Source organism: Centrocercus urophasianus, unplaced genomic scaffold (genome assembly GCF_019232065.1).
Source record: "Centrocercus urophasianus isolate 14NV4802_14NV808 unplaced genomic scaffold, USGS_Curo_1.0 seq_17, whole genome shotgun sequence".
Taxonomy (NCBI): domain Eukaryota; kingdom Metazoa; phylum Chordata; class Aves; order Galliformes; family Phasianidae; genus Centrocercus; species Centrocercus urophasianus.
Genome location: NW_024884722.1, coordinates 27,536,203 through 27,558,772, shown reverse-complemented (window position 1 = coordinate 27,558,772; position 22,570 = coordinate 27,536,203). Strand labels below are relative to the sequence as shown.

The window sequence follows — 22,570 nt, the reverse complement described above, 5'->3', positions numbered from 1 at the left end:
CACAAGATCTCAACTATGTGATATTCAAGCGATTTCAGCAAGGGTGAATGAGGATTTGATTTGAGTTAGTATTCAAGTAGATGGCAAACCTTCAAGACTATGTTGAATACTTCTCTTTCGGTTGCTGTACTGTACCTGTTGTCAGGTAGCAGCTGAATCAGCGAGCCTTCTTCATGCAATGAGAGGCTACTTGGAAACAGTGTTTCAGTCTTCTAGCTGACAGCAGTAAGTGAGAAATGAGGCTGGGGAGAGGTTGAGGCGCTGCTCGGTAGGAGCTAAGAACTGCACATTTGTTGCTGTCAGTTGCAGGATTGAGATATTGGTCTGCTCCTGATACGTCTCACGGGATCCACTTGTGGAATACATTTGTTTTCCATAGGAGGAAGAGTTGAGCCCTTTGTAAGGGTTTTCTACTTCTTTTCTTTTTTCTCTTATTTTTTTTTTTTTGGGGGGGGGGGGGAGGGGGGGGGGGGGGGAGGGAGAGAAATTCCCTAATACAGAAACAAGAAAATTTGTATTGCATTCATAAATTCATTCAGCCTCCAATTTCTGCCAGTGGCTAAGTAACACTTCAGGAGATAATTCAGTGAACTTTACGTTGTCTTAGTTTTCTATAGCATCAAGTGCACCGCGGTCAATTGTACTAAGAACTCACTTATGCTCACAGTGTCTAGGATTGTTCTTTTCCTTTTGCAGTGCATGTAGTATTTCTGCTGAAGTCAGTGATGTAGATTAAGAGGAAAGAGCTAAATTATGCCTTGAGTTAAACCAACTAGTGAGAATCTAAATGTTTGTGAACATTTTGAAACCACTCGGTAAATATACATATTATAATTATAAACCAGTAGTGCTTGATTTTCAAGACTTTTTTTTTAATTTTGGATAGAGGAGTGCATGTTATCTTACTAGAAAATGCACAGCAGTAGTATATCAGACATTGAGGAGCTACGAGATATGATTTAGTAGCTTGTGGTATTAATAGGAATGGGAGGGTGATTGGACTAGATGATCTTGCAGGTCATTTCCAACCTTCCAATTCTGTCATTGTGTGATTCTGTGGGGAGAAAATGAGGAGAAGGGTCAGAGACGTTTACCTCTATTACGGGATTTATAGAGTCGGGAATTAGTTTAATAAGGATGCTTACTTAGAAAATATTCTTAAATATTTTTACATAAATACAAAAATCTGTATTAGGAGTTAGTTTACCAGAATTCTGTGGGAGAAGGACATTGAGTAGCCTGCATCAATTTGCTCATCTTTTAACATGAAAAGATGCACAACTGAGTGATGCACAAATACTACTTATGGTGACTATGAGTAGGAAGTTGAACTCTCAAATAGGATAGCCGTCCTGGAGAGTATCACTTAAATGGCCTAAGAACTATCAGCCCTGTATGGAGCTGACACCTCACAGAAAAATCTGTTACTATTGTTTGTGTCTTTTTAAAGACAGTGCAGTGCAGCCCCTCCTGTGGTGTCTTCTGTGCAACAGCAGCATAGATAAACTATTTGAACAAGCCTAGAGAACGTAGGTTAGTGTGGGCCAACGCTGTGGTGGTGTAGAACTAGTATGACAGCTGTTTCACTGGCTTTCTTCCCATTGCTGGTTGTGGAATATCAATGACTTTCCTGTGCTTCTGGCATTCCCAGTTAGTGCAGTAGCTCCCAGTTGTCTCACCTAGCACAAAAAACTGCAGCAATTTAGAAGCTGCTTGGAGTTGCTTTAGCACAGACAGCTGTCATTTGGATGAATAGAGCAATTGCCACTGCACTTAGGCTTTCTTTTCTGTAGTATCCTTTCAATCTTGTTGATCCATGTTGGAGTTGGTGGTTTTTTGGTAGCTTGGCATGCTATGTGGGGTACATTTCTTTTACTGTCTGTATAGTACCCCAAAATGTTAAATTATCTTCAGTTAAATTATTTGGAAATTACCAGATTACATGACTGTTAAGACTGTGTTTGTGTGAAATCTTAGATATATGAATTTCGGCTGGAAAACTAAACTGTGGTTTTGAACACGTGTATTTTGCAAAAGATTGTGGAGTCAAATTTTAAGAAACTGCTGTCCCCAGGTAATTAGTTGTCATCTCCTCAGCTGGGAATGTGGTAGTGAACTTTTAGGATGTTTCAGTGTGGCTTAGAGCTGGAAAAGAGTGGCTTGTAACTGGAAATAGCCATCACTAACAGGTATCATGTTGTTTGTGTTGTGTTTTGTTTTAAATCTAGACCATTTTAAATGTAGGGTTTCATCCTCAGGCAAAGAAACTTCTTAATAGCAACTATTTAAATGGAGGGACGATCATGAAATTTTCAAAGCACAACTTGATAGCCTAAAATGCCTTATTGTTTTTTACTAATCTTTTGGGAATGTGTTGACAAAGATTCAGGGCAATGGTGCTGGCATTCTCAGGAGAAGCACAATAGTGATTTTTTGTATGGCTGCTACTCAAGTGTCAGAAAACCATGTTTCCCGCAGTGTAACTCTAAAGACAATGAAGATTTACTCCTGAGTGCAAAGAAACTTGAAACCATGTGGCTTGTTTTTGTCTGCACAACTGGAGATCTTCCAGTGTGGTAAAAATGAGGCACGTGTATTTTTACATGTTGAGTGGAATTCATAATGCCTTTAAGTAAAAATGTAAGTTGCACCATCATTGAACTGCTGCACATTGCAGCTTGAGAGACAGAAGGAAAATGCTTTAGCAGGAAACACTGCCAACGGTCTTTAAAATAGTGCAAGGAAAAGCTGTTTTATCTCTTTCTTCTCCGTTTGCTGCTCTTCTGGTGTGTTTGAGTTCCATGATGTGTGAAGTCCATTTACATCACTTGAGAGATGTTTAACTCTCCGCTACTCCTTAGGACAGCTTTAGATTTGGTCGAGTGATGGTTTGAACACCTCTTGCTTAATTTTAAAGTTTACTTAGGTGTTTTTTTGTTTGTTTAGTTTTGTTTTTAATAAATGCATAAATAATTTTTGTCCAGATATTGGGTAAATATCTGGTATGGCTGAATCTCAGTGCCGTGAAGAAGGAGCGATATGAAAATCCTTTTTGTATTTTTTTGTTGGCCACTTCCCCCTAGTGTCTAAATTGAAGCTGCAGGTAGGCAGTGATGTTTTACAGATATATTTTGTGATCTGCTATCACAGAATTGTAGGGGTTGGAAGGGACCTCAAGAGATAAATGAATCCAGTCCCCCTGCTAGAGCAGGTACCCTACGATAGGTCATACAGGTAAGCAGGTGACCAGATGGGTCTTGAATATCTCTGTAGAAGGAGACTCCCCCACCCCTCTGGGCAGCCTGTTCAATTGCTCCGTCACTGTTTCCATAACGATGTTCTTCCACTTGTTGTTATGGAACTTTCTATGTTCCAAGTTTTAGGCCACTACTCCTTGTCCTATTGCTGCACACCACTGAGAAGAGCCTGGCCTCATCCATTTGCCTCCCACCTCCCTTTAGGTATTTATAAACATTAATTAATTACTGAAGAGAGAAAAGAGGTTCAGCTGACCCTTCTTTCTTTTAATTTTTCTGAACTTAATGAGCATCACTGCAGCTGAATGAATATTTCACGGGTTTACTTCACACTTGAGTATATGCAATCCCACTCATTACAATTGCAGTATTAGTTTTATTTTCCTCTTGGTGGGTGTCTGTTATGTCTCTATCAGTCACTTGCAAGTTCTATTTTCTGTCCTTTCAGGATTTCTTTCATGGATAACAAACAATTTGGTGGTGAAATGAAAAATGAGCAGACAAGTATTCCCTTGCTCTGCTGGAAAGTTCTGCATTTTTAGAGCTGAGCAAAAAGAATATTTAAATATTCTGAAATTATAAAAATTCAGTGGCTGGGAGCGCTCATTAACTACAATTTGGTGTCTGTGTCCCAGTTTTTCTTGACTGTCTTGCCACTGCTGCAGATGTCATGGTTCAACAGCTTGTTTCAAGTGATGAGGCAAATTAAAAAATAAAAAAATTTTAAAAAAATCCAAATCTTTTTAGCATGGACTTAGCAATTTCCAAGCCTTATCATTTGTCTCCAATAAGGACAGATGAAAGCCACAAATGTTCAATGGGAATTTTCTGCCTTTTATTTCCCCCATTCAGAGATAATTTATGTAAGTAGAAGATATAATAAGAATACTAAATTAAGTGTGTCTGTGTGTATATAAATAAAATCGGTTTGTTATCCATTTGCCAGCATTTTGGCTCAGCTGCAGCGGTAACTATCATGACTGCTTCGAAATTGATGAGACAATTTAACTTGTAATTTAACTCTGGATATGGTAGAGAGAGATAAGCCTGTGAATCGGACCGTAAAACATGGATCTTGCAGTTCTCCAGCTGATCTCAGTAAAGCTGCAGTTTTATTTTTATTTGGCTTTGAAGAAATTGAATATCTTATGCTTCCAGTGTAACCTATGTACATATGAGTGGTCTTTGACTTTTTTTTATAAGGGTCAAGAATCACTGAGCCCTTTAGCTTATTGCGTATTATAAAAATAAGATTTTGTGTGTGTGTGTGTGTGTGTGTGTGTGTGTGTGTGTGTTAAAACTGAGATGTCTCTGCAGCACACAGATATTATATGCCTAGGTTTTTTTTGGCAGTGAAAAGCAGGTTTGTCTGGCTTCTAGCTCTTCCATAATTTTCTGCCTGAAAGAAACCAGAAAGCTGTGTTTCTATCGAGACCTGCAGTGGCATCCAATGTTTAACCAACATGAATGTGCAAAACAAAGCAGCTATTTTAATTGGAAGCTGATCTATTTTAATTTAATATGAAGCTATTCAGAACAACATTTCCTATGCCACTCTTATTTTCAGATTTTTATGTGTTGTGATGTTTTGACAAAGGAAGATCAATGTACCTTCAGTGAAGAGGCAAGACAACTAACACGCAAGCAGATTGTTCTAAGTCATTTTCCATCTATTTGGCATCCTAGCCATACTAACTTCCTTTCAACCGGAATTCTGAATGCTTTAGGGCAAACATATGCTACAAGGGTTGCTCCAAAAGTTATGCCTCCTATTTTATTACATTGGCTCTATGGCCAAGTAGGGGTTGAACCTTGCCACCAATATTCCCTTCCACGTTGTTACTGTGTGACAGATGACAGCAGAGGGGCAGTCTAACAAATGGTGCCTGACATGGAAGTGCAGATGAAGCAAAGATGTGGAACTGAATTCCTCCATGCTGAAAATTGGCACCCACTGATGTTTGCTGGGTGTTTTTGGAGACAAAACAGTGGATGTGAGTACAGCGAGGTGGTGGGTGGTGCATTTCAACTGTGCAGACCAACATGAAAGGCAAACCGTATTCTGGATGGATGTGGACAGCATGCACAGCTGTCACACCACAAAATGAAAATGTGTCTTGGTTAGCTCATCTGGGCAAACGGTGGTGACTGTGTTGAAAAACAGTGCTTTGTATCTGAGAATTGCTCTATCACGTACTGTCATTCTGCTTTTTGTATTTGTTGTAGCTTTCGTGGAAAAAAATTAGGTGGCATTACTTTTGCAGTGAGCTGTGTATTTTTGAAGAAGTTCAGCTGCTGTTTGCCATTTTAGTAGTTTTCCTGTTGACCAGTGTTGAGTTATTCTTTACTTGAGCCCGATATAAAGAAGAAATGTTTTGAAGTAGACAAAATGCTTTCATACATGCTTTCCAGTATGAAAGCCAGTTCAAAGCACAACAGAGAAAAAGGGGAGGAGCAGATGCGTTAACGTGTTAGTCAATTACATCTGTGTGTGAGAAAAGCTGATCCAATACCTGCGTGCACGGTCATTAGCAGTTTCCAATGCTGTGTGTCAATTCAGTGCATTTTGACACTCAGAACTACACAAACAGGTATCAAAATATGTTCATGCATGGCAAATATTGCAGATACTTCATATTCTAAATAAAAGGGAAACTGGAATTCTGCTTGCTGATGGTTCAGAGATATTTATTTCATAATCTGTTCATACTCTTTGTATTTCAAAATCTTTAAGATGATTGCTTATCACTTAGTAATGCAAGTGTTTTTGTTTTCTCACATATATTAAAAATATTTGGAGATTTTTTTTCAGTAAACACGTACTCAAACTATTCACTTCTTAAGTAAAGGAGGAAGTAAAAGAATCAGGAGCACAAATATCTAAACGTGTGTATGAGATGTTTCCATTTACATGTGTTCTTTTGCTCTTTGACAATCATTAATATGCTCTGTAATCCTTTCTCATTTGTTACTTTGTTTGTAATCAGTGCTGCTTTGCTTACCTCCTGAAGTTCAAACTATCGTGACCATTTATATGGTCAGAGCCCATCAATATAGAGTATAGAAGCTCCCTTTGAAGAAGAGAAGTTGCACATTAACATATCATGGATATATGTGGCTGTATATGCGCTCATATCCTTATTTTGTTATTTGTTGCTCTGGAGTCTTGAGTTCAACCAGTTCACCAGGAGGTCTGAGAACCTCAGCAGAATCACCTCCATCTTCTCCTGGAAGAGCAATCACATGTAGCATTTTTAGTGTGCACCTGGCAGAGATTTCAGTCATTTTTCAAATACAAAATACTTACAAAAGAAAATGATGCTGTTTTCTTCCTGCTGAATTCTCATGGAGGTAAAAACACTAAACCATATATTTTACATGACCAGGATGCTTTCTCTGATGACTAGGATTTCTGACCGCTCTTGCAGGCAGTGCAGCTGCATGATCTTTCTGCCTTTCTCTTCTGGATGTGATTTGGGAATTTTCCTCTCTGTTTTATGTAGACTTTAATCTTCTTTTTCTCCTTTATTTCTTTCTATTCTTATCTAAAGATTTGGTTTGTTGTTTGGTCGGGTTTTTGTTTGATTTGGTTATTTTGTCTTGTTTCTTCACTCCTTCGCTTACATCTTCTCTGTTTTTTTCCTTTTTTTTTTACCTGTTTATTTCTCTGTTATCTTCTCTTTTTCTATTCATTCACCTTTGACTCAAGTCTGATGCAGTGCAAATCCCCCTAGCGTTTCTGTGTTTTAGTACTCATTTTGTGCTCTGCAACAAGGTTGCCCTGGAACTAAGGGAGGACCTAAGTTTGAAATCTGTAAAGCCCAAAGAAACTGCCGTGTGTATCAACTGGGCAAATAAATAGAGGGAAAACAGCCAGGAAAGTGACACCAGTGTATATGTCCTCTTTACTATGGCTCACTAAAAGGACCATTGTTTGTTTGTTTGTTGATTGTTTGATTGTGAGGGGAAGTATTTTATGCGTGTGTATGTGCACACACCATCTATATACCTTGAAGAGATTGGTTTTACTTTGTGCTTGAAAAATGCTCTCAGAATGAGAGTGATTTCTGTTTGTCTTTATTTCTCTGACAAGTATGGATAGGGCCATTATGTTAACTGTAGACTACACTGGCATCTTAACTATTGAAGCACCAGAAGGCTTCAGATATTTCTCATTCTCAGAGCATAACTGCACACACAGTAGTTATGATACTAAGCAGCCTGTGGAGCCCACTTTGTGTTATTAGTACTTATTCAATATTTCTAATCATTGAAATTGAGGTTTCTGTAACTGTGCCTTACTGTGCCTTATTGCCTTACTTCTAAGTACTAACTATGAGATTTTGTGAAAGGCTGTTCAGAGTTGTCATCATATTGGGCCACAGAAAACAGATATTAAGAAGACCTTTAAGTTAACTAACTAACATAACTTAAATCATGCTTATTTTTTATGCAGGGAATAAATCACAAGACAGTGGGATTGCAGAGATGGAAGAACTTCCAGTCCCACACAACATCAAAATAAGTAACATCACGTGCGATTCCTTCAAGATTTCTTGGGACATGGATTCTAAATCCAAGGACCGCATCACTCATTACTTCATTGATCTCAACAAGAAAGAGAACAAGAATTCCAATAAATTCAAACACAAGGTAATTTTCATTTAAAAATCAAGGCAGACATATGTGGCTTTAAGTAGATGAATCTTGGTGTATCATTAACCTTACAGAAGCAGGTAATGGACATCTGGCCAAGGTGAGTTTAAGTGAATCTGATTGACAGTATTTTTTTTACTCAGAACATCAATGCCTCTACTGTACGTGCATGTACATGCAAACACATTTGTTTCGTGGGGAACTGAATATTACCTCTTCCATCTCATTTGGAACTTAAACAGTTTTTTTAATCCATACAATTTATTTTAAGGCAGGCATTTTTATTCCTGACTAGTTCTTAGTCATTATTTAAACAATTCATGTATTCTGTACTTCTCCATAATCAGTGACAGACTGATGAGAGCAACACATGTTGTTTCAATAGAAGAGTCAAAAATTCTAATGCACTTCTAGGAAGGCTTCCAGCAATCTCAGTTTGTAGTGTTCAGTACTGTGACCCAAATATTCATTTGGCCTCTTTCCTCAAAGCACTAATGCAGAGAGTTATTGAATATATTGCTGAGTCTATTGTTATCAAGTCCAGAAAAAATTGCTTCAATCTCAAAATAGTTCAAATACTGAGATGTTTTACAGAAATATGGAATGAGATGGAGGAGGAAATTAAAAGCCTCAACCATCTGCAAATTAAAAAAAAAAAAAGTCTTAGCAAGATCCCTAGAAGATAAGATTTGCTAAGGCAACAACAACCTTGGCAAACCATGTGTACCTGGGAGAGCTACGCTAATATTTTATCCTTTCAATGCTTTCTCTATTGGTGAATACATATTCAGCTCGTTTAGAGTGCATATTGTTTTATTATTTATGACAACTGACATCATAGTTAGGAAGGAGGAAATCTGTAGTAGTATGTAAGTTCTAGAATTCTATTAAGACTTTGTCTTTTTCTCAATGCAATTTGTATGCGTTTTCACTTTTTTTTTTAAATATTGAAGTATGATTATTCTCACATGAAAAGTAGAGGAATGAGGCTGAGACGTACAGCAAAACTAGGACAAGAATGGAGTCTTCAATTCCTGCATTGTGTCACATGAGCGGCCTTGGCAAAGGGGGGGTAAGATGAAAGGGGAGAAGACTTAAAATTGAAATCTGCTTCTTCTTTGGCATGGAAGAGGAACTACAGAACAGGATTCTGTTCCCAAAAAGGACTGAGGTAGTGTGAGTGGTTTACCTTGCTGCTTAGTCATTCAGGGCTTGCAGATTGTTGTTATTGTAGCCTAGGTACCTTTATTGTTGTGTATTTAGGAATTTGTGGTTGAGCAGTCATCTGAAACTCCAGGTTCCTGACTGTCACTGAGCTGCACTGAGGAGGCATGTAACCTCCATTGCTCTTCTTTGGGGCCTCAGCCAGGAATAGAGATTGGTCATTTCACAAATAGGCATGCAGACAAAACAGCTGCTTAATGCATCTTCACCTTTGTCTTCTACACCAGTGATGGACCTTGGGACTCTTGGATGGGCTGTGACTGCAGTAATGATACACTCCCAGCCAACCTCAAACTTGTGCAGGATTTGCTGCTCCAGCTGGATATGCCAAGTCTATGGCACACAGTGAGGTTCTCCCCAGGTTACCCAAAGACCTGGCTGATGTCATTGCAAGACCTCTTTCAATTATTTTTCAGTACTTGGGAATCTGGAGAGTTTCAGTCAGCTGGAAGCTGGCAAACATCCCAGTTTTCAAGAAGGGCAAGAAAGAAGACCCTGGTAATTACAGGCCTGTTATTCTTACATCTGGTAAAATTATGGAAAAGATTATTATTTTTTTCTTCAGAATTCACTGAAGAACACCTGAAAGACAGTGCTATCATTGATCACAGCCAACACAGGTACACAAGGGGAAAGACCTCTTTAACAAATTTAATCTCTTTTTATGACAAGATTACCCATGTAATTTTTCAAGAAAAGTGAGCTGATGTAATGTTCCTGGATTTCAGCAAATTTTCCATACTGTTTCTCACGATGAAAAATGGTGCTAGCATACAGCTAGACAAATACATAGTGCAGTGAGTGAGCAATTGGCTGATGGGTCAGGCTCAAAGGATTATAGCAAATGAGGTTACATCACACTGGTGGCCATTCACTGGTGGTGTTCTACAGAGCTTCATTTTAGGGCCAATTTTCTTTACAGTTTTCATCAGTGACTTGGATGCAGGAATTGAAGTTATACTAAATAAGTTTGCAGATAACACTAAATTGGGAGGAGCTGTTGACTCTCTCAAGGGTAGAGAGGCCTTACTGAGGGAGCTAGAGAGGCTGGAGAGCAGCTCTGTAGAAAGGGATCTGTGGAACAGGATCCACAGGGAAATGGTCACAGCACCATGCTGCCCAAGTTTGAGGGGCATTTGGACAGCACTCTCAGACATAGGGCTTGAATTTTGGGTGGTCCTCTGTGGAACCAGGAGTTGCATTCATGGTCCTTGTGGGTTCCTTCTAATGCAGGATACTCTATGATTCTACAAACAGAAAAGAGATGGAAGGAAGACATGGAGAATGCCCGGAGAACTTTCTAAGTTTTGCTTATAAAATGAATAACAAATTAAAAAGAGGAATAACAATGTTACGAAAAGCAAATTCCTCCCTTCTGCCTGTGCCCCCCCTGTATTCTCCCCATCCAGCCACGCAAGAGAGAAACCTCTCTAAGTAATATTGCGGCTCTGGCTTCTTCTGATGCAGTTGGAAGAGCTTCTTGGTGCACAGATGGGAGGTAGGGCTTTGAGGCGTGGTTGTAGTAAGGCTTTAAAGTTGTTTGAACACTGACAAAATTAAACCACCACTTTATTATAGGCACAGACACTAGACTTCAGGTGGAGGTGGTTTTTATGGCAGCCAAAGTAAAGGCAGCAAGAAGAATAATGGCTGGTAACTGTAGCAGCTGCCGACTGCATTAGCATTGGTAGACGCAGTCCAGTGGGGTGCTTTTACAGTGTAGTTTGAGGGTAGTAACTTTAAAAATCACTGGGGGATTTTTATTTCTTTGTCCCTGTGGTTTTTTTTAACATTTATTTCAGTTTACAGATCTGACTTCTTTACTGTTTCCTCCAAGATGTAAGTTATTTTGAGAATAAACTCAAAAAGAAATCAAAATAACATAATCTTACACTTCCCAATCACATTTCACTTCCTGTAATATAATAAGCTGCTAGCTTTACAATTTCTTAGTACAGAAACTGAAGGAAATATTATAAAAGAAAAATATTTTTTCTGTACTAGGAAATAAGCAAAAATAAATCTCTCAGGTTTTGTTTCTACAGATCATGAGCAATCTCTTTCTATTCCTTTTTCTCCTCAAAGACCTGCTTTACTAGTATTTGTAGGTGGACGATTATTGACTAGCATTTATGTGGAAAGTTACATATGTTATCTAAAATGTTTACTTGTCATATGGCAGCCAGGCATTTTCCTGTTCTGTGGTGGCTGACAAATTGTCAAGAATAGGCATCATTTGTTCTTCCCCTTGGTGGTCTGAGCTGCAGGCTTTGGTGCTACAGAAACTGTTTCAATAACAAGCAACTATACTTCTATTTTGCTCTGTCATGCTGTGCACTGACAGAGCAAAACAGAAATTCGAAATGCAGGGAGGAGCAAGAGGTGCAATGGTGAACACAGAACATCTAGCTGGTATGTTTGGTTTGTCTCTGCCATTCTCTGTATGTAAGGTTAATTTGAAATATGTAGAATGCACAAAGTTATACTGCAGTGTTTTATTTTTCTCTGTTGAAGTTGGAAGACACCAACAGCAGCAATATGGGTAGACTGATTGATGATGGCAGGAATTGTTTGGTTACACTGACTGAAAGAAAAGCTTGGCAATGAGAGCACAAGAAGCTCTTAATTTAAGATGTCCTTATGCTCTGCTTGCATACTTAAGCAGATCTTAGAGCACTGCCCTAGGCCATCCTGTTAACTTCACAGCACTAATGGACTGTGAGAAGTAGCTAGTATTTACACAGAAGAGCCCAATGAGGGCTGGGGGATATGTTAGGAAGATGACAAAGGCATGGTGGGTTGGCTTGGTTGCTGTGCTGAATTCTTGTGTTGTTTTGTTTTCTTGTTCCCATCAGGATGTACCCACTAAATTGGTGGCCAAAGCTGTTCCTTTGCCTATGACAGTCCGTGGGCACTGGTTCTTGAGCCCGAGAACAGAATACACAGTAGCAGTGCAGACTGCGTCGAAGCAAGTTGATGGCGATTATGTTGTTTCTGAGTGGAGTGAAATCATTGAGTTTTGCACAGCAGGTAATGTTGCTGAGAAAACATACACCATAGGACATATTCAATTAAGACTAGCTTTGCTGCATGAATGGATTAGCCATCTACCAGTATGATGTAGCCTGGTGGGCTTGTAGTATTTACACTTGGAAACTGTGAATGCTTGCTTTTAGCCTCTGCATGCACTCAGGATTGGTGTATTAATGAGAGAAAGAAGGAAGCTGCAGTGCCCTTCTGTTCTACAATAGCTTAGATGCATTGAAGTGCTGTACCTGGTACCATTGCTTCTGCCAAACTAGGCAAGGAGACTGGTGAACCAAAGTGGAGCAGGGTCATTTGTGTGCCCCTCACTGGCTACAAACCCTTTTGGAGAAAAGACAGTGGCAGCTTGCTAACAGGCAGATTGTTCAAGACATTCTGCTGCTCCCATTTCTCTGCATTCTCCAGAGCCTGAGCACCACCACTAACCTGTCTTGAGGACAAGTACACATACCTTCAGCCTATATGTGCCTTCTGTTGGATAAGGGCCACCCAATACAAACATGTCTGCCTGCATGAAAGTTGAGAGCTGACTCATGCTCTCCGTGAAGTCTATGTTTGTTGAGATGCAGCTGAGGCTGGGTCCTAAGCAATCTATTTTTAGTTAAATGACTACTAATTAGTTTGCAAACAGATCATCAAACAATTCTGTCAGAAATTAGGGCAATTCTCAGCTCTTCTGCATTTCCCAGATATATATTCACTCTAACACAGTTGATCCCCAGATGGAAGCGACTAGAAGCTTGCAAGGTATTTGTAGGGAGGATCAAGCATGCATGCTCCTGCTATTTGTCTCTTGCTGCTGCTGGAAAATAGTGCTGGACTTGATAGTTATCTATAGCTGCTACACGATGTATGTTGCTGATGCTCAATTCCCAATTATGTATGGAGTTTTTGGAGAGCGTTATGGGTTTTTTTCCTCTCTCGTACTAGCAGATTGTCTTTTCTTCTTAGATTATTCAAAAGTTCACTTAACACAGCTTTTGGAAAAAGCTGAAGTGATTGCAGGCCGTATGCTTAAACTGTCTGTATTTTATCGGAATCAGCACAAAGAATACTTCGATTATATCAGGTAAGAATGTAAACATATGCAAAATTGTTTGGCAAATTAAAGTAGTAATGAAAATTTGTAAATGGAAGTAGCTGTGCTAAAGCTGGAGCAAAATATGCGCCTGTTCAGAGGAAAAAATAAAAGGTAACTCGCTTCTTCCACCCTGCCTGGCTTGGCACTTAAATTAGGAAATAAAAGTCTGGTTTAGAGCAGAAACTTAAGTAAGTGTTCAGAGTCCCCACCCTTGCTGAAGTCCCTGTGTTTTCATAGCAAAGTGTTTAAAAACCAAATTCTGCTCTTGTATTAAGAGCTTCAGAGTGAGCTATGTAATAGTAGAAATTGTATGTATAGTTAGATCTGAACTCCTATGTGTACACAAACACCTATCTCACATATTTGCTCTCTGCATACATTTTTATGCCCAGACGGAGTAAATGGGGTTCTGAAATCCAGACCAAAATTTACAGATCATGCTTACTTGAGGAGGAGGGATGTTTAGACAATCTCAAAATACCGTTTTTCAGTTGGAATAAATAAAGGGGATAGGTGGAGATAGGTTCCTTATTCCTGCATGGAGACCCAGTTTGATTTTTGCATGCACAAGCAGAAAAGACTTTTCAATGGAAGGAGTCAAAGCCCGTGTATTGGCTGAGCAGGAACGGCCACCACACAGCGGTAATCTGCTCTTAGAAGAATGTGGATGAGAGGTAAACAGTGTGACAACCTCTGTTTCAGGACTGATGATGATTCTTTGGTGTATAACAAGGGAGCTGGGGCTGCTTTTGTGCCACGTGATTCCAGCTGTATGTATGTGTGTGTATCATACTGTACAGAACTAAAATACCCAATATGTCCAGCTTAAAAGTGCAAACTACACCAGCCTTGGAAATGTTTCAGATTTGTAGTCATGAGTATGAAGGGGACTCCAGGATTGTCTCATATATTGAAGAGCATGAAGTCCACTCCCAGGAATTACTTTGTTGCACATAGTGATTGAGCTGCTAACTCAATGGAGATAAAGAATGGCTTGCATCGTCAGGTCTTTGAGGACCTACTGTATCTCTGGTGACATGCTGAACTAGATACCACAAAAGAGAAACAGCCTGTGCTGTTTCTGGTTCTCATCCAGTTTTACTTTCAGCTGTGTATCACAGTGCTTTTGTGTATCACATCCTTTTGTGTTCACAGAGCTTTGAAAATTGCTAGTTTAATACAAGGAGAAACAGAATTTGTTCTCCTCCTATTAGTGTGTTAGAGACGAGAGGCTGACTTTTGCTAGGTCACTATGAAGCTAGGATACCTGTAATTCCAACAACAGTCTTTGATCAGAAATATACTAGGCCAGACCTTCTGAACGTTGTGTTATAAACCCTAACCAAATGATTGTCACACCATTCCCTCCAATGGCCTCTGTGGTTTCATAACTATTAAACAAGATTGAAAAAGCTTGTAGAGTAGCACAAGTAGTAGCAATAGCTAACAAGCAACTTTCACTATGCTAAAGCAGCAACCCCTAGGTGTAAGGTTGCTTTTTGTTGTTGTTGTGTTTTTTTTAAGTATCACGTTGCTGCTGCTTCCTTGAGGTGGAAGCACAACAAAGCATCTCAGATCCGTGGAATGAGTGACCTATAAATAGTGTAACTGGCCACTGGATGTCAGTATCTTGCCACAGAAATGAAACTGCAAGCCTTTTCCTGAGGTTGCAGAGATGGTGGTTATTCAAGCTGATTGTTTATTTCCCTTTTGCATTCATTTCAGTTGTAATATGCCAACTGTACCCCCCTCCCCTTGCACTCTCCACGCCCACAAAAAAATCCACCAACCACCACTGTCTTGTGAGATAGGGCTTGAGACAATAATTATTGAAATGGCTGAGAAAGTCTTTGAAATCTGAGTCAAATAAAGATATGCTTCTGAGAAAGTTAGAAATAACAACAAAATCAGACTTGGAGGCATTTCTGTGTTGATTAGGAGTTTTCTTACATTGTTACGAAAAAATCAGCTAATTAGAGATATATCAGTGCTTTGGAGGCTTTTTGTTTGTGCTATTCTTTGCACTGACCTAAGAGCCACAGCTCTCAGCTGACAGAGAATACAGAGTGAAAAAGAAGGGCTTTTTTCTCCTCGAGGAGGATTTACTCCACCTGAGCGAATCTGGCTTCACTTGATTTCCTTGGTCCTAGGATCATGACACTAACCAGAGTTCTCAGAGTTCTAATGATTTTCCTTTGTGTTCCTTCAGTACTGTTGCAAAACAGAATGAAGTAAATGAGTCCTAACTTACCATTCTTGTAATGTTATTAAATAAACAATACCCATCATCCATTTATAGAGAGCACCATGGGAATGCTATGCAGCCTTCTGTTAAGGATAACAGTGGCAGCCATGGCTCTCCAATCAGTGGGAAGTTGGAAGGCATCTTCTTTAGCTGCAACACTGAGTTTAACACTGGGAAACCACCCCAAGATTCACCTTATGGAAGATACAGGTTTGAGATTGCAGCTGAAAAACTCTTCAACCCAAATACTAACTTGTACTTTGGAGACTTCTACTGCATGTACACAGCTTACCACTACGTCATTCTTGTTATTGCCCCTGTCGGGTCACCAGGAGATGAATTCTGTAAGCAGCGCCTTCCTCAGCTAAATATAAAAGATAATAAATTTCTGACCTGTGATGAAGAAGATGGAGTAATGGTTTACCATCATGCCCAGGATGTTATTCTGGAAGTAATTTACACTGATCCTGTGGATCTCTCCCTCGGCACAGTTGCAGAAATTACTGGTCACCAACTAATGAGCTTGTCTACTGCAAATGCAAAGAAAGATCCCAGCTGCAAGACCTGCAATATCAGTGTTGGACGTTAAAACTTCCCTTGTTCCTTAGGAGCCTTCAAACCTCTGTTGTCCATTTCCATAGTCAGCTGGTTTTGTCAGAAGCATGTACATGCCGCTGTCACCAAGAGCAAACATGAGTCTCCAAACTCTCCAACTAGTCTTTTTAGTATTTCTTCTCCCTCTCTTTCCCTTCGGTTCCTCCAATGCTTTAAATGATTAGAAGTCCTGGATTATTTTTTCTCTGGCAACCATTTATACTTAGATGCTGCAAAAATTGTTTTCTGTTTCTTGCCAAACATAACAAAATCCTATATAAACTGCTTTAGCAAAATAAAAATAACGGCTTATAAATGGTGTTTAAATATGCATTCATTTTAACTACTGAACAAATACCGGGATAACTCCAAACAGCATGAAAGGTTGTAATTGCAGCATGATTTCAAAGCCTAGAAATGTCAGCACTTCCAACGTGTTGTTTGACAGTGTTATTTATGTTATTTATATTAGCTAACTGAAAACAGAAATTGTGTCTTGACATAATAAATATAATAGAAAAATATTTTATTTGTACTGTTGTATAAAATATTATACAATCATATAGAATATATAGATTACGTTTTAATATCAATTGTATACATATGTCATGAAATCATTTTCCCTTATCAAAGATGTAGTTTGTAAACTTCAAACAGCTCTGTATCTGTTCCTGTTGCTCTAGATGACTTTAATTAAAACAGATTTATGAAGGAGACCATTCTGATTCATAAAATTTGAGTTACAAATTATTAAATTGGTACACTGAAACAACAAACTTCTGAGAAATAAAAACATCCTTTTATAGTCATCATACTTTTTCCTCCAAGCTACTTGAAAATGTGTACGTCTTCAAAAACATGCCCCATCATCACATACAATATAAATACAAACGTGGTTGGCACATAATAGGCTTTATAAAATGAAAAATTTCTTACCAAGATAGATATAAAACAGGTTCCTTATAATATATGGCCAATACAAAATGACAGTTAAACCAAAACACAAAACACGTTTCAACTTACGCACATCCCTGTTTTTCTTCTCTCATTGTTCCTTTCTTTATGCCTGGGCTAAGTATTTCCCAGAATCCCTGCTTTTCATTTCTAGTACAAAAACGCTGATAATCCTTCTGTTAACAATTCACACCAATGACTTATCACAAATAGAGGGAAAATTTCCTTAATATTACAAAGTCTGGTGCTCTGAAAGTTAAGAAAGATGTATCATTTGAATGGAAAAATATCTTCTTTATAATCTTTTTTATAGTAAACAAGAAGTCTAGTGTTCCTCATCAGATAACTGTGACACTCAATTATATGCCAGGTACTTTACTTTATCTATCCAAAATATCTTAGCATAATGCAATACTCTAGTCTTTATATATATGTGGCAATTTGTATGACACAGGAAATAAATAACTTGACATTGTACAAAGTGCATGCTTCTAAACAAGCTTTGGTAATCAGAAAAGCAAACATCATAGCATCAGGCAAAATAAAGTGCAGAAATTCAGTATGGAAATAAAAATTAGCATATAGTTGGTCTATTTACTCAATTTTACGTACCATAAGCCAAGTCCTGTGAACCATAATGAAAAAGACAGCATCCAGTACGTTTGCTAAATCTCTTCCTGGTAAACTTCAAATGTTTTGTTTTGCCAAGTCTTTCTCTTATTTCTGAAATACAGTAATTCCATTTGGCAGTCATGCCTCCTTCCTCTAAATCCTGTCAATTTTTTTCCCTTGAATGTACTGGAATTAAGTGGCAGCTCCGTCTTGAAAGACAGAATTTATTGTTTTAAACTTACTTGCTTGTGTTTCTTTTAATCTAGTGAACCAATCAGCACGTTGAGAACCAATAGTTATAGTTTTATAGTTTTATTTATACTGCATGTTAATTCTGTTTAAAAAAAAAAATAAAAGCATGTGGTATGTTAGTATATTCTAAGATGTACTAATAACCTGGAGACATTTCCTCACACTTTTTAAACCTAGGAACAAGTCAAACAGAGTCAACAATACTTCAGTGTCCTTTTAATTTCTAACATTCTCACAGTGCACTTCAAGGCTTTAAAGTGAAAAAATATATATATATTCTATATATAGTTCACTCACCCATTCTTAATATTCTCATATATTGCTGTCCTCCCTCATCCCCGCTTTTAGAATTGGTAAAGTGCATCAAAAGATCTCAGCATGTCAAATAATTGTGCAGCTGACTAAGACCTCTAAAACTACCACTTTGTTTTTCCATTATTGTTTGTTTGATTTGCTAGAGAATGATACCACTGCATTGTACTGATTTCAAATTGTTTTGGAAACATCATGCTTACTGATGAGAACTTCTATGAGCCTGATTTTGGCTTTTGTGTGCTTGTATTCTGAGTATTCCTCTGCCATAGGTACACGATCTTCCTTTAGAGGACTCCTATAAAAAGCAAGCAGAAGTACAATCACTTTTATGGATTAAAGGAGAAAGAGTCTTTAAAATTAATTTTGCAGTAACTAAAGGGGTTGGAGTCACAAATATATATATTTTTTTTCCTAACGGTAGGCAACTAAAGATAATGTCAAAGGAACGAAAAAAAAACTAATAGAAATGAAAGGAATTGGATTTTAAATATTAACAAACTTTTCATATGCATCAGGAAATTTTCTTTATCGTTAGCTATGCAAGTGTAATTACTTAATTCTGAAATACGCAGAAAAGTTATTAGGCAGCACTTTGAAAAATGCTACCAGCACATATCCCCTGCAGTTTTCAGCAAACAAGTGCGTTAAATGATAGGAGGAATATAAATACAGAGTGAAAAGTATCTAATATTTCTGAATGAAGAAAACAGTGGTTTCAGTTTTTATATCTGGCCTTTTAGATATTGTCAAACTGCTCCGTTTAGTCCCTGAAGGTTGACAACTTCAGAAAGAGCATTAGCAAGATTCTCTGTGCCTCAGGAAAGATCCTGCGGTGAAACACTGGACAGTTTATGCCCATTACAAGCATGTTCTGGGAAGGTCTCAGATGTAGAAGGTAATCAGGGATTCCCACATCCCAGAGGAGCTCAGCGAGGGTCTGGTCATCTTCACAGAGACCAGGCATCTCCATGTTATCTTCGTGTCCCGGACTGCAGCTCCTTTGGTCTTCCCATATAAGAGTACCTGCTCTCATAGAAACAAATGCACCTACATGGGTACCCAAAGAGGAAAATGGGAAGGGCATTTGTCAAGTTGGTTATTTACCTTCCTGTCTGCTTATAGAATTGTTCTTCAAACTCTCTTAAAGCTTTGCGAAGCCTTTTCTTGTCTGCTCTTGTTTCTCGGAGATGTTCAAGCAGAACAGGCCTGTAAAACAGAGACAAGACCATGATACCCCACCTGCCTTGACTGACTGTAAAAACCATGGTTTGGGATAATGGGCAGGCCCTGCTGTGGGCCATGGCAGGTGTTCATCTCAGTGCCTCAAGGCGTGACAACATATCAGTTATATGCGGTTGTAGAAGCATATGTGATTGAACAGTTATGTTCCTTCCTGTTTACTAGTGCTAGGTCTTGCTCTTCTAATAAAGGTAGAGACTGGACAACATGGTAAGAAAAATCTTCAGGATTAGAGCTTGTTACTGGTTTCAGTCCTGCTTGGGCAGGGCTCAGTGGCTGACTGCAAAATCAAGTCACACAGCCAAGCCCTGCACTGAAAAGCAGCTGTTACTAAATATTACTGGGATTCAGAGGAACTGCTAATGGTACCCAGAATCAACTTTTTTTTTTCTTAATTTTTTGAAGGACATATTTTAGAAGGTATTATTTGGACAATAAGATTTTGGGTTTTTTTAAGCAGAGTAACAAATTTCTTAGTTATGCTATATCCCTACTATTTTTTTTTGTAAGAACACAACATGAAGAAATGAATCACAGCATTTGAACACAGAGCTGAATGCATAGTTCTGTTACATAGAAAAAGACTTTTTCTTTACATTTCTCTCCATTTTGGTAGTGCCTAGTAAGCTTCATTTCTGCATCACAGATACATCAGTGAAAACACAAGAAAAATATCCCATAAGCTATGATTGATAACAGCCCATGTGTATCTAGAGACCTGCTGTCTGATGCAACCTGGAATTTTTAAATACAAATCTGGTGATGCTTATGTTTTGTTTTTAATGGAGGGCAGGAAGGCACTGTGAACATTTCAGGGCATGCAGACACTACTAAATACACTTCTGCAAGGAATAAAATTAGTTTACACACGCTGAATGGCCTTCTCAAGGCTGCGTAACGCATATTTCTTTTTCCTATCTAGTAGCATTTACAAATTGTGCTTCATTTATAAAGCCTATACAAAGCATTTCAAAATATCTGTGACAAAAAGACAGAACTCACATGGTTGCCTCATGTAAATTGGACATAGATAAGGCTGCTTGTCTTAAAGTTTTCTTTTCATTTGGAGGTGAGACATATGCAGGCTCACTCTCCTCCTGAGAGTAACACAGATGCTCATCAATAGGGAGGCAAGATATTGGACCAGATGATAACTCATGGCTGCTTTGAGAATGGTCTTCATCTGAGTCTTCTTCTTCCTGCTTGTAAAATGTAAAGCATGATAAAATTAGTCATTTACAAAACAACGTAACAATTATTAAGATGACAACACAAAGAATTAGGCTGTAATTTCCTGGATGCATCGACTAAAAGATTGCAGATGTTGCAAATTCTACCCAGGTCTATTTGAAACCAATCATGAGAACTCTTATGGGGCTTGCTGGTCTACTGGGTACTGTTCATAACTCAACAGTACAGAATCCAGGCCTGTTTCTGAGTAGCTCCAAATATCAATTTTCTGTTTACTCAAAAGCATTTGCAAGTTGAGAAGATTTAGAGAACTTTCTGTGTTTATGCAAGCACTGCTGGAACTTGTACTCCTCTTATTTACTATTTAATGCGTTTATTATACCTGGAAATTATAACTGTAACGTGCACTGTAGATAGGTAGAGATTTTACATATGTTTTATAACTACAAATGTGAGCTACCAAAACAGAGGAATATTGCTGTCTTCCCCACATTCCTTCATCCTCAAAAGAAAAGCTGGGCTGTTAAACTGAGTGCTTAAACATGAAATTCTGTGCAGCAAGACTAGACACAACTAACACAAGAGACCTTTCAGTTAATTTTGAAATTAAATATCTGTGAGCACATGTACAAAGATTTCAACTGGGATTTTCAAAGAAATCTAAAGCTCTATTAACATCTATCAAGATAGTAGTTTCTAATTTTTTTAATCGACTAAGCCAACTTCAAGATAGCCAGATTCCACTATCTCTCCTCACATATAGACCAGTTATCACATGAATTTTATGCATTATTAAATTAGTACAAATAATATTTATGTGCCATATGTTTAATACAAGCCTTCGCAATAAATAGAGCAGATATCTACATCAGGATAGCGCCTGTCTTCAAACAATATGAACATGAGCTTCCCAAGACATTGCATCCTTCCTAGGCTCTGCCACCTCTGAAATGGGCATGGAGCCTGTGCTTGACACTAAGCTTGGCCTTGCTGGCCTCAGTCTCTGGCTGTTCCTGGTGCCGTGATCCACACAGAATCTTCAACCTTTTCCTGGAGGAAACTGTCGATCTAAATACAAATACTAAAATGAAAATGACATTTTATATAGCTTACATCAATTGTAGTAGGAAACACATGACAGCCTTTTATCTCTTGCCCAGTGATTGAAACCACTAAGGAAACTGCCTAAGGAACCATTACCTTGTATTATTGACTTCTGGTACTGTTGGAAGTTGAATTTTACAGTTTATTTCATCTAACTGAAATATTAACACCCTGTTTTAACTAATCAGCAGATTATTCAAATAGCATTAGTTTTACTGCTGCCAAGTTGATGTGCAGGCACAAATCAAAGACATTTAGCATGCTATCTTGACAACGGCTGTGAATTCTTTCCAACTTACAATTGTTGTGATCAGTGATGGAGTTGCAAGAAGTTTCTTGATAATTCTGTATCTGTCATAAAGAGGTTTCATTAGACTCTTTTCTTGTTTAGTTACCTACGGAAAAATCATAGTAAAATATAATCATCCAAAATTAAAAATGAATTTATTTATTTACTTATTTTCTCCTATAAAGCTGAGAAAAGTATTAGAAAAGTATGACCTGATGTTTATTTTGCTTCCAAGGGTATTTCACAGGAACTGTACTGCAAGACATAAAAATAATTTATAAAAGAAACCTTGGCATGCTTGGCAAGCATAAATTTGCATGCTGGGATTCTGATTGTTCTCTTGCAATCCCAGCTCAACATACTCAACTTTTGATATTGATACGAAATAATACTTGTTAAATGGCATGGCATGTCACTGGTTGCTATTCACACATCTGAAGCAGTGATTCTTGACACTTCAGCAGTTTCTCTACAAGCATTATGAAAAATCTTTTTTCTGCACTCTCGCAGCT

The 22,570-nt window shown here is 38.3% G+C and overlaps 2 protein-coding genes across 3 annotated transcripts in view; one reads left to right on the top strand and one right to left on the bottom strand.

Annotated features, from left to right (window-relative positions):
• PHYHIPL (phytanoyl-CoA 2-hydroxylase interacting protein like) overlaps positions 1 to 16,597 on the top strand; it is a 78,615-nt gene extending 62,018 nt beyond the window's left edge. For both annotated transcript variants that reach the window (XM_042818365.1, XM_042818364.1), the window contains exons 2-5: positions 7,714 to 7,910; positions 11,993 to 12,167; positions 13,134 to 13,251; positions 15,563 to 16,597. In XM_042818365.1, coding sequence (XP_042674299.1) covers positions 7,714 to 7,910; positions 11,993 to 12,167; positions 13,134 to 13,251; positions 15,563 to 16,097 — 1,025 coding nt within the window. In that variant the 3' untranslated portion in view covers positions 16,098 to 16,597. The remainder of the gene's footprint in view (positions 1 to 7,713; positions 7,911 to 11,992; positions 12,168 to 13,133; positions 13,252 to 15,562) is intronic.
• Positions 16,598 to 16,640: 43 nt separating this feature from the next.
• The window catches only part of FAM13C (family with sequence similarity 13 member C), a 35,764-nt gene continuing 29,834 nt past the window's right edge, over positions 16,641 to 22,570 (bottom strand). The window contains exons 9-12 of the mRNA XM_042818289.1: positions 22,069 to 22,164; positions 20,477 to 20,676; positions 19,340 to 19,441; positions 16,641 to 18,530 (exon numbers count right to left, since the gene is read on the bottom strand). Of these exons, the coding sequence (XP_042674223.1) occupies positions 18,407 to 18,530; positions 19,340 to 19,441; positions 20,477 to 20,676; positions 22,069 to 22,164 (522 nt within the window). The 3' untranslated portion in view covers positions 16,641 to 18,406. The remainder of the gene's footprint in view (positions 18,531 to 19,339; positions 19,442 to 20,476; positions 20,677 to 22,068; positions 22,165 to 22,570) is intronic.